The sequence below is a fragment of the Aulonocara stuartgranti genome, assembly GCF_965226115.1.
Source record: "Aulonocara stuartgranti genome assembly, chromosome: 1".
Taxonomy (NCBI): Eukaryota; Metazoa; Chordata; class Actinopteri; order Cichliformes; family Cichlidae; genus Aulonocara; species Aulonocara stuartgranti.
Window position 1 is genome coordinate 37,118,304 of NC_138939.1, and position 17,814 is coordinate 37,136,117.

General features: G+C 44.9%; 1 protein-coding gene across 1 annotated transcript in view; it reads left to right on the forward strand.

Annotated features, from left to right (window-relative positions):
- Positions 1-17,589, forward strand: part of map1aa (microtubule-associated protein 1Aa) — a 42,136-nt gene extending 24,547 nt beyond the window's left edge. The window contains exons 2-6 of the mRNA XM_082512719.1: positions 3,763-3,845; positions 5,360-5,500; positions 5,619-12,522; positions 12,610-12,836; positions 14,703-17,589. Coding sequence (XP_082368845.1) covers positions 5,781-12,522; positions 12,610-12,836; positions 14,703-14,858 — 7,125 coding nt within the window. The 5' untranslated portion in view covers positions 3,763-3,845; positions 5,360-5,500; positions 5,619-5,780 and the 3' untranslated portion in view covers positions 14,859-17,589. The remainder of the gene's footprint in view (positions 1-3,762; positions 3,846-5,359; positions 5,501-5,618; positions 12,523-12,609; positions 12,837-14,702) is intronic.
- The last annotated feature ends 225 nt before the right edge of the window (positions 17,590-17,814 follow it).

Sequence of the window (17,814 nt, forward strand, 5' to 3'; positions counted from 1 at the left end):
ATCAGGAAATGATAAAATGCGCTCTAATCACTCTCTCCCGGCGGAGAGCTCTGTGGAGAATTTGGGCTTCAACATCTACTGGCTCTTCAAGGAAGGGACACGCCATGTCTGACACTTCCTACAGTCAGGTTTCCGACAAAGAGGCGGAGAAAGTCAGGGTTAGTTGAAGTAAACCTGCTAGGGGGCAGGTTAGCTTCACGGAGTGTGTCGTCATAGTAACTCACTCGGAATTAATCTAAACTCGCTTTGTGAAACCGAAAACCCAGAGTTTTCGTTAACTCAGGGTATACTTACTCAGAGTTTGCACTAAACTGGCTTCCTGAAATAGGGCCCTGGTGTGGTGATTTCCCTTGATGCCGAGAAAGCATTTGACTGTGTCGAATGGTCTTACCTGACTTTTTACACTACACCAATTCGGTTTCAGTGGAAACTTTATAAAACTGGATTAAGTTACTTTATAACAATTCCTGCTCTGCAGTTCTCACAAACAGGTTTCGGTCCTCCAACTTCCAGATACTGAAGGGAACCAGACAAGGCTGTCCCCGCTCCCCTTTGCTCTTTGCCTTAGAGCCACTGGCAGAGGCAGTACGAGCTCAGGCAGACATACATGGTCTATCCATAGGACAAAGACAGCACAAGATACGCTGATGATGTACTTGTTGTGTTGACTCGGCTGGAATCATCAATCCCCTCTCTGGTTGAAACTATTAATAAGTTTAGTGAAATCTCAGGCTATAAAATTAATTATAAAATTAATGTAAAACGATAAAATTAAGCAATGCCATTGGGCAGTCTGAAACAAAAACCGGGCCCCGTCTTCATTTCCCTTCACTTGGTCCCCACAGGACTTTACGTATCTGGGAATTAGGGTCACACCCGCCTTCGACCAGATGTATAAAAGTAACTTTACAATAGGGGGGTAAAGTCCTGGCTCGGTCGTATCGCTCTTCTGAAAATGAACATTATACCCAGGCTACTTTACCCAATACAGATGGTGCCGACCCTCTTCCCACACAAAACTATCCAAACTCTAAATGGCTGGTTTAGCTCCTTTGTTTGGGCAGGGAGGAAACCTCGTCTTAAAATATCCACGTTATGTCTTCCATCCTCAAAGGGGGGCTTTGATTTCCCAGATATAAGGAAGTATCAGCTGAGCACCCATATGCGTATAGCTGCCGATTGGGTACAACAGCCTTCTCCTGTCTGGTTGGATATTGAGAGCTCTATGTCCAGCTTCCCTTTGAAAAATTTGCTTTTTGTGGGAAAACTCAAGACCTTAAGGATGTTCTGTAGCAACCTACTTACATTATCTACTGTTAGAGCTTGGCGAATGGTTCAAAAACTAGAAGGAAGGTCTCACCTAACATCTCTTTTCACTCCGTTATCCGATTATCCTCTCTTTTTGCCTGGAACCACCGACCCCGGCTTTTGGAACTGGGCTGCGAATGGTATTTCTACCTTTTCTGACTGAATGGACGGGTCTAACTTTTATGTCCTTTGACCAGCTAATCGATAAATACAACATTCATAGGACTTATTTACAAGTGAGGGACCACATCCAAAGGGCTACAACAATACTTACTAATCAAACCGTCTCTAACTGTGAAAAGCAGATATTTCAGCCAAATCTTAGAACCTCTATAAAAATTTGTTATGGCCTGTTAACAGAATTTGGGGTCATGGACACAACTTATTTGGGAAAAGGAATTACATATAGAGATTAGTGACGAGGTATGGGACGAAGTCTGGGAGAATGCTAAATCTCTGAGCGTCTGTAATAAAGTAAAGGCAATCCAAATTAAAATTTTACACAGCGCTCGCATTTCACCTTCTCAACGCCATAAATACAATTCAGACCTTTCTCCGCTGTGCCCTAAATAGGGATGGGTATCGTTTAGGTTTTATCCGATACCGGTGCCAAACCGGTACTTTTGAAACGGTGCCAGTGCTTAAACCGGTGCTTAAAGAATGGAGAACACAAAATTGGTCCAAAAACCTCTCATGTTCAGCTGGGTTTTTTTGTAAAAAGATAACAATGTTAGCCTTTTCTGCAGCTATAGGGGATTTATGGCATCACTCTTGGCTGGAAGCAGTGCTTAAACAATGGAAAAAACAAACTTTGTCCAAAAACCTCTCATGTTTAACTGTTTTCCACTTTTTCTTTGGTCATTTTAGCCTTTTTGGCCAGGGTGAAGGGAGCATCTGCCATCAAACAAGAAGACAGCCGCATGTAGCTATGATGATGTTTGCTAGTTCACCTTACATGCATTAATGTAATAACGTGGTTAGCCTACTCAACGTAAATTACACGAACAACATTAAGCTACTCACGCAGAGAAGAACGGCTGCTGCTGCCGTCATCATCCGTCATCATTTCTGCTACACTGGCAGGGCTAGGGGCCAGGACTCTCCTCTTCGTGTTTTTGGGGGATGTTGCTAACTCCGGGTCCGATAACAGGCAACCCACCCACAGTAGATGTGCTCGGTGTGAGGTCTCGCAGCAAGCTATCAAATACGGCGCATTTCTCGGCTTTTAAAAAAACGCTATGCGTCGCCAGGTGTTTCATCGGATTTGAGGTGTTACCTCCTTTGACAGTATCACAGTATCAGCTTAAAGCACTTGTTGCAGGCTGCTGAGTTTGCATATTTTGCTGTGAAGTACAGCCAGACTTTTGACCGCTTTGCCTTGGTCATTTTTAATCTGTAGCTCTGCTCTAAAAGAACGTACGTACCTGGCCCCGCCTACTATCCTCGGAAACGTAAAATGATTGGCTAGAATCTAAAGTGTATCACAGCTCAGGAAAAAAAAGCACCGAAATAAAGCACCGAAATGTGCGCTGCTTTTCGGTCTGGTTACTACCGTTTATGTCAGAACCGGTGCCATCATGGCACCGGATACCGGTACCCATCCCTAGCCCTAAATGTAAAATAGAGGTGGGCAACCTCACGCACTGTCTATGGTCCTGCCGGAAAATACAACAATTTTGGTTTGTCATAAAGTGTGAACTGGATAAGATCTTCACCACTGACACTGAATGCAACCCATTGTGTATGCTACTTTGAGTGGCAAACGACACAATCAGGGGGAAGTTTGGAAAGCAGCTCTACGCACTGTTTACATTCTGTGCAAGGAAATGTGTCCTTTTGAACTGGATCACGGATACGGCCCCATCTAAGAGTCAGTGGCACCGGACGGTACTGGAATATATGTCACTAGATTTCTTAATATGCAAGTTACATAGTAGGGACAAAAAGTTTAATAAAATATGGGACCCATTTATGGCGTATGCCGGTTTGGATATTTCTGCTATTTTCTCACAGGCCCTGGTATAATGCAAGCATGTCACTGCTATTTTACATATGTGTATTGTTAATTGTATCTCATAATCAAAGTGTCTGGATTTTCCATTTATTTATTTGTATTCTGGAGCCGGGTTGTTTGTTTTATTTTGTTTTGTCTATTTTGTTTTGTCCTGTTATGTTGGTTTTGTTTTGTTTAATGATGGTGTCAGTATAAAGTTTAAAACTCAATAAATACATGGAAATGCTCTTAAATATTAACTTGCATTGCCATGCTTATCATCCAGAGTTACGGATGCTCTACAGTCCTAATATTTACTTGACAGAGGTACATGTGAGACTCTGCATTTGTACTGTACCAGAAATTCTAATCTGTTTGGCTTTAATCAGCTGATGGTTTGCTTCTTGTTCCCGCCTGGTCATCAGAAGACCTTTTAAGTTTTTATGTATCTGTTCCTGCAGGCCAGAGAATTCTCCAGTATCAGAGTGATGTCCTCCAGACAGTTGTGTTGGTGAACCCATCAGAGGAAACTGCTGTTTCAGAGGTGAGTCACATTCAGAGAGCATACAGGAAACGAGTGCGTGGCGATGATCAAAGTGTTTGGTTCCTATTTGGAAAAGTTTTTTCATTTAAGTCACACTGAGGAGTTCTGGGCCAAAGTGTTCAATGTGATCTGAACTCAGTTTGTCTTATGAAGACCGTAGCAATACCTGCTGTTCACCAGGGATCCCAGAGTTGGAGGTCCATGCCTGTCCCAGGCTTCTCTGATTAGCATCAGTACACTTTGTCAGCTGAAGGACCACAGTGTGAGTCACAGACAGTGTGTTCATGTTATCTGTCTTTGACTGCAGATAACAACTTTCATACTAGTTTTGTTTACACACGTCGACCTCATAGCTTTAATTAGTCACTATAAACATTTAATTAGTCCTTCACGAGTAACTTGCATCTGTAGATCAATGTGGAACTACTGCCAAGTCTACATCTACAGGACTGAAACAGCTGGTCCCTCAAGCTGCCCAAGAAACTCACAGTTTTGTGTGTTTATTCTCCTTTTAATCATTTTCCTTAGGCCTCCGGAATCTCAGCTTCTCAGCTACTTATGACTAAATCGAGACTTTAAATGTGCCTAAAATGGGTCCTGTTTGTCGCAGAAATAGAAAATACTTTTTCAAACATTCTATTTTGGGTGTTAAGTGACAGGCGCTCATTTTTAAACTGCTATATTTAGATTTGTAAAAAGGAGCAGGAGTTTTTGCAGCCTGACTGACCTTTTTTTCTTAAACTCATTTTGTTAGAGCAGCTATTTTGATTGGACATATTTAGCGTTCCATTCATCACACAGAGGACAAACTGCAGCTATTTTACTCATTTCCAGCTCCATGTAGGCTACTCTGTTCTACATTTAAGCAGCTTTGTATGATGACTTGTTAGCTCCATAGACAAAAAGGAATAATATTGAATATATTTTATATCAATTATTCACAAAAAGAAAAATATCCATTTATTAAGAAAATAAAGAACATTTAATTACTTTGTAATCGTCCTGCCTGAATTGCTTAACAAACATCTGTAAAGCATTTTTCTTTCCTTTGCTTATCAGCAGCAGTTGGCCCTGGTAGTCCAGGAGCACAGCAGTCATCTGGCTATCCGTTACTTATGAAAGAAAAAGAAAACAAGGAGCCTTTTGTGCACAAGTAGATTGTGTTTCTGGTACAGGCTAGGCCGTGACACACCCTTTCAGTTCATCCTAAAGGTGCCGTTTTAGGTCCTGTCCCTTTAAGGCTAGCTTTCCTTTCCCCCCCCGTGTCTGATTAGCTGCTTTTCACACACAGAAAGTTGGAATTGCAGGTACATGTGGGATAAAATGATCCTATAAGTGTTTGGATGTCTGCAGCTTTGAATCAGTCCATCACATGTTTGGGTACTGAAAGATTTTTCATCATCCTTATGTGCTGCCATTTGACTATTTTGTTTGTATTTCTGGTAGATTATTGATGATATAGTATTCTAAATATATCAGTTGTTGTTACAGTCGTATTACTATCCTCTGCCTAGACTCGCTCACTGATCACCGACTCTGCTGCAAATAAGTTGCTGATCCTGAGCGGCCAGAGCTCTGAGCAAGGTGGTGACATCCAACTGCAAAGTGGAGCCTTCACCTGGCAACATTTCTCCGACATCATCTCCAACCCTGAAGTAAGCTGCACGTGCGTTCACTCTAAATACTTTGTTTCAGTGTATGCGTGTATAGATCAACGTGGAACTATAAAAATGATTTTGGGTCATGTTTCCCTCTTCCTGTGTTTGATTGAAGGTGATTGAAGTCCTGTCCAGGGCCTCTTCTGAGCAACCGTCGAAGCTTACCGTTTCCTGTCAGGGAGAAGGGGGCTGGACCTCCCTGGGCCAAAGCCAGGAGCAGCAGTCACTCCTAAATCTTCTGGAATATCGCCTGAACCCCGAACCCCACCTCCCCAACATGGACGGAGTCACAGAGTTTACAGAGTATGTTGCAGAGACAGTGGATGTGCCATCACCCTTTGACCTTCTGGAGCCCCCAACCTCCGGTGGGTTTCTGAAGCTGTCCAAACCCTGCTGCTACATCTTCCCTGGAGGCAGGGGAGACTCTGCTCTGTTTGCTGTCAATGGATTCAACATCCTGGTGGACGGTGGGTCTGAGCGGAAGTCCTGCTTCTGGAAGCTGGTTCGGCACCTGGACAGGATCGACTCTGTCCTGCTTACCCATATTGGCGCAGATAACCTCCCTGGCATCAATGGGCTGTTCCAGCGAAAGATTGCTGAGCAGGAGGAAGAGAGGAACCAAGACTCTGGCTCCAGCAGCAGCGGTGACTGGATGAAGAACCTTATTTCCCCCGAGCTCGGGATTGTGTTTTTCAATGTCCCGGAGAAGCTGCGGATGCCCGAGTCCACCCTTAAGGTAAAGCGAAGCATTGAGGAAGCATCTCTGACACTGCAGTACCTCAACAAGCTTGGCATCACACCAGAGCCTCTTCATAGGGTAGTAAGCAACACGATTGAACCTATCACACTGTTCCACAAGCTAGGTGTGGGAAAGTTAGACATGTATGTTCTAAACCCCGTAAAAGAAAGCAAAGAGATGCAGTTTCTAATGCAGAAATGGGCCGGAAACAGCAAGGCCAAGACAGGGATCATGATGCCGAACGGAAAAGAAGGAGAAATATCGGTCCCCTATTTAACGTCAGTCACAGCTCTCATCGTGTGGATTCCTCATCATCCAACAGAAAAGATAGTCCGTGTGCTTTTCCCAGGAAATGCACCACAGAATAAAATATTTGAAGGCCTAGAGAAACTAAAGCACCTGGACTTTCTGCGATACCCAGTGGCTACCCAAAAAGACATATCATCTGGCGCACCACCTCCCATCATAAAACAGACCAAAATAAGATCAAGAACTGATAGCAAAGAGAGTCTGAAATCTTCGCCCAAACCACATTCGAAAACAACTAAGAAAGAAGCCAGTGGACCGGAGGAAGAGTCAAAGAGCGATACCGGCAAAGAAAATAAGGCTGAAAAGAAAGAAGAGAAGAAACCCAAAAGTGAAAGTCTAAAAGCCACCAAGCAACAGAAAAACAGTGAAGTAGCCCCTGGAGTTAACAAGATGGAAAAAAAGAAAATATCAAAGGAAAAAGCTGCCAAGCAAGAGAAAGCATCAAAGATGGATGAGAAAAAAGACAAAGAGAAAAAAGAAATGAAGAAAGAGAAACGCGAGGTAAAGAAAGACGAGAACATACGAAAGGAGGAGAAGAAAGAAAGCAAAGCCAAGGAGGACAAAAAGAAAGATCCAAGTAAACCTGAACTGAGAAAAATCACAAAACCAGACCTGAAACCATTAACCCCTGAGGTGAGGAAAACTTTGCACAAGGCCAAGACTCAGGCTAAACCTAAAAGCGACAAAAATAAAGCAGTGAAGGAGGAAGTGAATGAGAAAAAACCAGTTTTAAAGAATGTGCCTGAAGAGGTTGAGGCAGCAGCTCTGGCTGACAGATCCATTGTGTCCTCACCCGAAGACCTCACTGAGGACTTTGAGGCATTGAAACAAGAGGAGCTGTCCAAACACAAGACAGAACCGATCCAGAACGATGTCATGCCTGAGCTAACAGTGCACTCTGACGCTAAAGTTTCTTCCTTAGTTTTCCCTGAGGAAAAAGTCACAGCCTCAACCACTGAGACAAAGTCTGCTTTGCCCAAATCTCCAGTCAAACAGGAAGAACAGGTGGTGGCGGCTACTCAAAAGAAGAACTACGGCGATGATGGTTCCAATAAAAAGTACGAAGAGGAGAAAATGGAAAAATATGATAAATACTCCATAAAGGATGATGTAAAAGATAGATCGAAGAAGAGCGAGAGCTCAGAGGAAGAGGGCGATGTAATCGAGAAAGCTGACCTTGAAGGGACAGAAGACGATGAGGTCCTGAAGTATAAAACTGAGGAGGTGAAAAAGGAAAAAGCAAAGGAGTGGGACACCAAGCCATCGCAAAAACCGTTACCAACTGCACAGGCAATAGCAGCCTCTGCCTCAGAGCAGTTCTCTTTTATCCAAGATGAAACCATACCCGGATACTCTGAGACTGAACAGACCATCTCTGATGAGGAGATCCATGAGGATACCGAGGACAGGATTCCACAGCTGCACTATGATGTGGGCTCTTATGACATCTCTGTTCCCGACGTTCCCGGCACCTTTGATTCGATGCACGGTATAAAGGAGATGAAGAGTTCCGCTATATCTGACGTTGCCGATGTCAAACCCAAAGCCTTTATGGGAGGTCCCGAACCTGAGCTTGCACCTTACCCCACCATCATTGCTGCTCCTCTTGCTGAAGAGGAGCACATCTCCTCAGCCACATCCATCACAGAATATGACAAACTGTCATCCTTTGCCACATCTGTAGCTGAAGACCAGTCCGTTGCCTCCGTGACAGCGCCCCAGACCGAGGAGGCTGGGCGGAACTCTCTCCTGCTGGATACCATCAACAGCATCCCCTCACGTGCAGAGGCTGCCCAAGGGAAGGACTATCTCCACTCAGCAGGAACCATCTCACCCACCTCCTCTCTAGAGGATGACAAGTGTTTTAAGTCTCCTTCCTCTGATGAGTATCAGCCCCACATCCCTGAGATCGAGGGTGAAGTGAATGTCCCATCAGTCCAGGATGAAGAAGATGATGACGAGGATGAGGATGAGGACCAGACCCCAAACGTTGACATCCCTCTGGGTAAACTTCAAGAGGGCTACGAACATGCAGCCTCCATGATGCTCCAGGAGAAGGAGAAATCGCCCTCGTCCACTTTTTCTCCTCCTCCCTTCTCCACTACACAGTACTCACCCTCACAGTCTGTCAAAGAAAACCTCTTCATTGCAGAGGGATTTAAGACTGGTGTTGAAATAAAGCCTGTATCACCCCCTCCTTCATCATTCTCCCCAGGGCTAGAGTCCCACTCCAGGCAGGAGAGTGAGGAAAGATGCCTAAGTCCGGACGATAGCACCATGAAACTTGCATCACCCACACAGTCTGTGCCTACCAGCAGCGGCTACTCTCCAACGGAGGAGAAGCCCTTTAGGACAGAAGACAGAGACGAGGCAGTGACCAGCACGAAAGCTGACATCCAGAAAACAGAGAAATCAGTCACCATCTCAGACAATACCTCCTTCATTGGTGTGTCAGGTGACAAGACCATGTTTGAAGCATCTGAAGAATCTGAGGAGGAGGAGGATGACGATTATTATGCCAAAAAGGATCTACAGCCTACCGTCAAGGCAAAGCTTATGGAGGCCAAAGAGGGTTGCTTCTTAGATGATGACTTTAGTTTTGATGCAAAATCTGCAGGAACTCAAAAGGAAGTTGTGAGCTCAGGCAAAACAAATGTGGCCTTTGCCACAGAGGAGAAACCCAAACCTCACGTGACGTATTCGAACAAAGATGAAAAAGATGACGACTTTCCAGTTAGGGTAGGGTCTCAGCCTGTTTTGAGTGATCGCGCCGAAGCTGACATTACAAAAGACAGCGCAGAAAAAGCAGATATCACTATTAAAGAGCCTGAAAAAAGTGTTCAGTTCAACCTGTACGAGTTTCCCGAGAAGGAGGGTAAAGTAAAGGCCTCATATGTAAGACAGGACACTCCCTATGTGCACGGCAAAACGTTCTCTTATAGTGACATTTACGACAGCAAGACAAGCTCAATTGACTCTGACTCATTTCGTCAGGAGTCCTTAGAGGTCCTTAAGGTGGAGAAAGACGTAGCAAAGGACAGCGCAGATCTGCTAAAACATGAGCCTCCCTTCACAGTCAGGGATAAGATGTCAGAAAACGAGGGATTTGCTGTTTCTTATGGAAAGGAGTCCTTATCGTGGCTAGACTCCAAGAGCACTCCAGCTACAGCTCAATTCGAAAAAGAGGTGAAAGAAAAGGAGACATCTAAACACAGTGAAAGTAGTCGATTCCCTTCAATGGCTGACAGACCTGAGGCATGGACCACTTCTTTGTCATCAGAAAAGGACGTCAGAGTCCCGACTGACAGCACAGAGGCCTCAGCGTCGGGTGTAGACAAGCTAGCTGCCTCGGCCTACAACGAGAAAGGTGCGTGCTTGGAGATTGATATGCGAAAGCTAACGGCGAGAGACGAGGAGGACTATGATGATGATATTGTTGATGACGACGAAGAAGAGGAAGATGACGAAGAGGAGGAGGAAGAGGATGAAGGTGCTGTTGATTCTGATATTGAGAAAGGTGCCAAAGAGAAATCTGAAAAGGAAGTGAAAAGTCCGGTCAGTGAAACGCTTGGCCAAGACAAGCCTGAGTTCATGGTTTCCATGGCTGGATATGGTAACAGCGGTCAGGGGAAGCCAGTTATTACAGGAAGCAGTTCGAGCTCCCTCACAACTGTCGAAGATAAAACCAAGGCCGACTCGTCATCGCTAACCGGAAAACCACTGGATTTAGGGGCTGCAGGTTTCTCTAGCTACTCATCAGGATTTGAATACAGCAGCGGAAGTGACGAGAAGGAGACGTTTGTGCCCAGTCAAAGCTCAGACAAAGCAAGAGAGAACTTCACCTTGAAATCAACAGACGGCAACTATTACCAGAACGACAGAGCTGATTCTGATTTTGAGAAACAAAAGACACCAGATCTTCTGAGTAAGAGATCATTGGACACAAGCTTCCAGTACACCACAACCACCGCTGCCCCTGGGTTCTCCTCCTCTTCGGCCTACAGCTACTCCTCCTCCACCTCGGGGTCTCTGTCCACCAGCCGTCAGTTCGGAGAGGAGCTGGAGACACCTGCCTCAGCCGAGCCTCTCTTTGAGTACTCCTCCTTCAAAGATGAACACTCGCCCATTACGGATTCTCCATTCTCCAGCTCCGCTGTCGCAAAAGATGACTATTTAGAAGTGACTGAGAAACAAATTACGGCTACGAGTGCAGCTGAGACTACCTCCAGTTTGGCCCGCTTCTCACCTCTCAGTCCTTTTGAAGAGGTTAAATCATTCCCCTCCCTCTCGTCCAGTACCTTTACTGATGACAAGAAGGAGCACATGACTTCATTAGGTGGACTAACAGATAAAGTCTCTCAACCTGAGTGTTTTTCTAAGCCTGAGTGGTCTGAAGGGTCCCAGCTGGACACAGCTGTTGGATTTGGGGCCACAGCAGCGTCACCATTCTCTCAACTTTCAGAGCTCTCCAAGGACAAGGAGGCAGCTAGTGCTGCTCTGTTTGGCGTCACGTCCTCGCCTCGGCCAGACATAGAAGGCAAACATTACTTTGAGGAGACCGAAAGCAGTGAAGAAGAGGACGAGGAAGCGTATATGCGTGAGATGACTCGGAGGTCTCCTTCTAGTGGCCTGGCTAGTAGCCTTTTATTTTCTGACAAGCCTGTTGCTCCACCCATCGCTGAAAAGCCAGGAGATGCGCTTCCAGATGTTCTTGGCTCCTACACTCCCTCAACGCTTCAGACCAGCAAGCCTGACACAGTGAACGGGCCCACGGAGGTCAGCACGAGTTCCATGCTCCCACCTGCAGCAGCAGTAACTGGTGCAGCTTTAGGCTCAGCCAAGCTGGTGTCACACGAGGGAGCAGCAGGTTATGTAAGGAGCTCCTATGAGTGGGAAATGCCAAAATCCCAGATGGGAATGGTGCCAGGAGACTCTCCCCCTCATTACCGTCACGATGATGAGTTTGAAGAAGAGTGCGAGATGGAGCCAGAGCATCCTGCCCGCCCGCTCTCACTCTCCTCAACTGATCAGCCGTTCCGTTCACCGTTCTACGGGGAGGAGTGCAGCCGGGGAGGGCAGGATGACGAGGACGACGATGACGACAGCGATCGGGATGCACCCATAGGAGCCACCTCCTCCTATACGAGCCGCTCCTCTCCCGGATATTCGTCTTCTGAGTACAGGCAACGCAAAGAAGACCTCTCACCTTCCTTCATCAACCCTTGCATGCGGCAACTCTCCAGTGACGAGGACGATGAGGAGCAAGGCCGCAGAAGTGATCAGTCGCAAGAGGGTGACGAGCACGACCTCTCAGTCAAGAGAAGGGCTCACAAACACGCCCATCAACACCAATCCCACAGCAGGGACAGCAGTTCTCTGCACCAAACTGGTGGGATGTCAGCAGGATTAGGCTTGGCCACGGAGGACACTCCACCCACCTCGGTCAGCGAGTCTCTGGCCTCCCAGTCAGATTCGGATGCACCCCCGGGCAGTGAAGAATACCCTTCAGCTACTGTTGAAGGCAACATGGACTCAGATGAGGATGCTGACTACATGCCAGTTGATAAAGCTGCCCTAGGAGGAGGCAGCCACCACTTTAACTCCAGGAGGAGCCACGATCCTTCTCCTGCTCCCCTCATGGATCCTTCCCCACACCCCCCACGGCCAGACGTTTGCATGGTGGATCCCGACTCTTTAGACAACGGCTCCCTGAAGAAAGAGCCAAAAACTAAGAGCTTAAAGAAGACTGCAGGCAAAACCAAATCAGGATCACCAGCTAGGCGCAAGCGGTCTCCTATGCCTGTCAAACAGACGCAGTCTCCTCGTAGTGCTTCGCTGAAAAAGAAGGAGGCCGACAAGAGTTCGCGGATGTCTCGTCTTTCAGATGGACAGGGCTCCAAAGATGACGACCTGTCCAGGTCAAGCTACAACCCTGGCAAAGGGCTGACTAATGGTGTCAAAAGCAGTTCAGGTGAGCAAATGTCATTGAAAACATAACATCCTAACTCTTTACACAACACAAAAGGGAACAATGGTTTGGCCTTCTTTACCCACACAGGTTCTCAGAAGTCAGGCTCTGTGGCTGCTCCCGGCCAACCCATTTATGTGGATCTGACTTACATTCCCAACCACTGCAGTGCCAAGAATGTGGACCAAGAGTTTTTCAAACGCATTCGTTCTGCATACTATGTGGTGAGTGGCAACGATGCAGCGAGCGGCGAACCGAGCCGAGGAGTCCTTGATGCACTGTTGGACGGCAAAGCTCAGTGGGGATCAAACCTACAGGTATTATTTACGTGTGTTTTAACCCATCGATTTAAGTCATCACTGATGACCCTAACCCTGACTCTAACCTAGGGTTAGTTTTTAATACATTGTTCTCTATTAAGTTCTGGCAATTAGGGAACAAAGAATATAATCTTTCTAATTGACACACAAAAGAAACTATTCTTTTTTTCCTGACCTCCAACATGTAGAGCTAGGTTAAGGTTAATACTGGGGTTATCGACTTGATAAAAAAATATAAACACAATAATTTTCACTTTTAAATCTCAAAGGTTTGTGGTGGCATTTATTGACCACCTCAATCTCTTACTCGACCTACGTACTGAGGTGTGCAGCTGGTGATGCTTTTGTTTTCCACTAAGCCCAAATTTCCTTAAGTTGGACATCAGCCAGTGTTCTTTTGTGCCAGAAACCTGTTTGATGTCTACAGACATTTAACAATCTCTGATTGCTGTCAGAGCCAAAGAGGTGACAACAACAATCTGCGCTAGGCCGAAAACTAGATAGCCAGCATATTCTCCGTGATCCTGCTGTTCAGCGGTTGCATTCACTTCCTGTCGGGTAACATGAACAATCAGACATCAGAGTCATTTACCTCTTTGTCCTTCCAAACCAAAACGCTCAACTCCGGTGGCTTTGGCCATGTTTTATATGCGGTCTGTTAGGACAGCTGAATACTACTACAGCTGCTAGCTTCATAAATAGGTTAAAACAATTACATTTGCCAGCTTAAGTGACATCACTGAGCTATATGAGTGTAAACATACGTCATGAATTTGTACAATTGTGGTCAAAACTTGGCATGAACGTCATGGTAATTACAAGCTTTTATTGATTTGTTTGCACTGTTGTCTTTCCAGGTTTGAAGAATGGTGCAGCAGTACATCTTTAATAATCTCTAATACATTTAAAGAAGAATAATTGGGTTAGCTGAGGGTAAAAAGTACATATACACTCACACTAATATTTGGTTACTTCTCAGCAAGTTGCTTCCTGACTCAGTGGTTTTGGTAGACACCAGCAAGCTCAGGGCATAATCCTGACTGAATATTCGATCAGTTGTCCTGGCAGAATTGGTAGAGCTTATTTAGGCTACGTTGACACTAATCCGGATAAATTGGAAAACTGCAGTTTCGTCTAAAAACACTCCGCGTCCACACTATCGTTTTCAATCGTGTTCATCCACACTGAAAACGCTACGTTGCTGTGCTGCGTATGCGTGAAAAGTACGATGATTGACCTGTGTCTTTTCCGTCTGACGTTTGTTTATTTTCCGGCTCTTTGAGACGTCGCGGCAAAATGTCGAGGAAAAGTGCCGAGTTTTATCTGGAACATGTACAAACTGATATTAATCTTTAATAGGGCTTGAGAGCAAACAAAACAAATGCTGTACGATGCCGTCCGCCATCACAGTGTGGACGGAACGCCAAAACCGGAGAGAAAAAGATGCGTTTTCAAACCAAAATGTATTAGTGTGGACGTGGCCTTAAACAAGTTAGTTTGTTGGCACAGACCCAATCCTCTAACGATGGTACCCAGGCCTGTGCCATGAGGACCGTTCAAACATCCACCCAACTCCTGTTTGTTAAAGTCATTGCAGATGCGTGCTGCACAATCACTCCACACTTGAAAAAGAACAGTTCAAAGAAGCCCCAAATTACCAAGACATTATTAATGTCTACGATAAGTGTTTACAAACTTTTGACCGCAACTTCACATTATAGCAAGTACTGCTAAAACTAGACCGCACTCACCGCATCAAAGCAAAAACACAATCCTTCAAAGTGTAACAAGTTTAAAAATCTTCTAGGTACTCTCAGTTCTGGTGACTACACCTCCGCACTTTCCTTTGTGTTTCCCTCTCAGGTGACGCTCATCCCCACCCACGACACTGAGGTGACCCGTGAATGGTACCAGCAGACGCACGAGAGGCAGCAGGAGCTCAACATCATGGTTCTGGCCTCCAGCAGCACCGTTGTCATGCAGGATGAGTCTTTCCCAGCTTGCAAGATCGAGTTTTAAGATCCAGCGTTTGTCTCCTCTCTCCTCTCCTACTGGCCTCCCCAGTGTACATCGGTTTTTATTTACTCTTCTCTATAGCCCGATATGCAAACATGTATCTGCCCCAGTTATTTGTATTTGAGTCCATTTGTGTGAAACAGATCTGGGTAACTGTCTCTGTTTTCTAGATTTTTATTTATTTCTAGGGTTGTTGTGGCTATCACCATTTGTATAACAGAGTCGTTTTTTTTAATTGTTCACTGCAATCTTAATACTTTGTCGTGTGAAGGGAAGAGTTTTATTTTCTGTCCCTTAACCAGATTTTTTCCTTATTTTATATAACGCAGTGATTTTTGCCCCTTTGTATTGTCAAAACAATACTTAGAATAGGTTCTAATTGAAGCACAATTAAAGCCAACAACAAGCAAGTCAAACAAATCACGTTTGTGGTATCGGAGAAGATCTACGATATTTTCAGCTGCTCCGTTATTCACGGGCGGGTCGCCACAGACGCTAGCTCCACATTTGTTCATTTGGCATTTTCATTTCCGTTTGATTCCCTTCCTTACTGTTAGGCAGTGTGTAAATCACCACACAACAGAGTTTGTGATGAATTTCCTCTGTGTTTCCATTTCCGTCTCTTCGGGGCTCCCGCTGACGTAGAGAAACAGAAACCCAGAGGTCCACTCGGGCTTTTCAGTATATTTGCTGTAGCTATAGGGACGCTCATACTCAAAGATAATCTGTCTTGTAGTGACTTGTGCTCTTTCTAAAGTCCTTTCCAAGTGAAAACCACTTGTTCCAGTTTCTCAGTGACTGTTTTTCCTACAGTGAATTTGAGAAATCAGTTGTCTGCGTTTGTTTCTGTAGTCTTTGGTGTATTTCCAGTCAACATATCGTCACAGAGGTCACATAGAGAGCTGTAGGTGGAGGTCATGATGTAGTTTAAAAAGAATCATCTGATCTTTGGTATTTACATATTTATATCTTTACATACAGAAAATAGCACTCATTAGAGTAGAGTAACCTCATACCTGTTGCTGTGTCGATACAAAGGTTGTGTTAAAGAATGTATTCCATTACAACGATAGGAACATGTGGTTGTAAGGAGAGATTGCGCGTTCGCCTGGTTGACGGTCGCCCACATGTGCCTTTCTGTCCTGCTGTGCTGGAAGGGAAGAGAAAGTGATGGTAGAAATGTTAGGCACGCCTGTGTGCGATACATCGCTGGCTCCTCTGATGTTTTCTTGTCAGCGCACAAAAGGTCAGAGTTGTACATAGTGAGGGTAAAACGGCACCTTTCAAAGCACCCAATCAGTATTTCAGCTGCCACTCAAAGAAACACAAAGGAGTGTGCTAGACTTCAACTGGACTTGTTTTATTAATTCGCCATCATAAATTGTGCAATTTCTTTATTTTTTGTTGAATTTAGCCACAATCAACTTGTTGCATTTGATTTTGTATTAAATTTTTTCCGGCCATAGCTTGGTGGTCATTTTTGGATAGCACTTCATTACCTTAATATTAGACGTAGATGTGATTTGGTCGAGTATTATCGATGATGATTTCTATATTTTGATACTTTTTGGGGCAATTTAATAGATTTTAACCAGGAACTAAACCAACAATCAAACAGATGTAAGGACCAACAGGCCTCACCAGGGTTACTACTTTATGATCCGCAACGAAAACGCAGATTTTCCCCTCTATGTCTCCTCGGCTCAGCTAGTGACGCGTGTTCGACAGACGCTGGCGTCATTGGCTCATATTTACTTTGAATGTGAAGATGCAGATTACCTTTACGTTCTCCGTGGAGGACTTCGATATCCGGGTTGCCTTGGTTTTTGCTGCGCATCGTACCGTACACCCGAGTCACACTCGCCAGATCGGCCTCACCGTAGCCTGAAATACATCACATCAGCTGTGTGCAGGCTAAAGTCAGCGGTTTCTTTCTTTGAATGACAGGACACAGTCTGACTGCCATTCTGTCAACAAACAACTTACAGAAGTGACAAAGATATGGAGTCGAGGGTTATATATAATTTTATGTATAATTACATTTAGCCTACAGCTGACTAGGGTAAACTTTCCTGTTAACTCTTTGCGCTGCCGGGTCATTCAGTGACGCTGACATTCCTGCGGTAAAGGAATATTATAATCATGCACTACTCACATATAAGCAAACCACTCAGACTGCCAGACACGAGGGACTCAGTTCGCTCACGTCACTACATTTTTATCTATAGTGGACTTCCTGTTACTCACATTTCTCTCAGTCAAAGCTTAACACACACACAGCTAACTGCTCTATTTTCATGTGCAAAAAAACAAAAGTTAAAAAAGTCAGTATCTGTGGCATTCATACTTATCTGCAGTGGAACGACTCATAAATCATAAAGACTGTTGGTTTCCAGTGAGCCCTGCTTGTGCGTGCATGTGTACCTTCCTTCTGAGTTCTCCTGTATCGTAATAGCTGAAAACAAACCTGACTTAACATAGAGATGCTATTTTAAATTATGCTAGTTAAGAAGCTAAGCTGCCTGGTACTGAGGAGGCACTGTGCTGTAAGGAAAGCCTCGTGATTGTTTCCTCCCTCCTTTTCTGCTTCATGGTTTTACTTCCATCTCTTGTTTTAAGTGCAATATTCTCTTTATCTCTCTTTAAACGCGTAAACAGGTCAAATAGAAAAGTGATTTATTGTTGAAAGGGAAAAGTGTGGTGAAGATCAATAAAAATATCATTTACCGAAAGAAAATGTGTCGGCTTGTCATTTTGTGTCTGCTGGGTGTTTTTTCTTCATACACTCACATGTGTTCGTACACCACTCTGCATCTAATCATGAGTAATTATTGATCACTGGCTCTCTTCCACAGTGGGTCTTTAGCCCCGCCCCTCCCTGAGCCTGGATCTGCTGCAAGTTTCTTCCTGTTAAAAGAGAGTTTATCCTTCCCACTGTCACCAAAGGTCTTGCTCATAA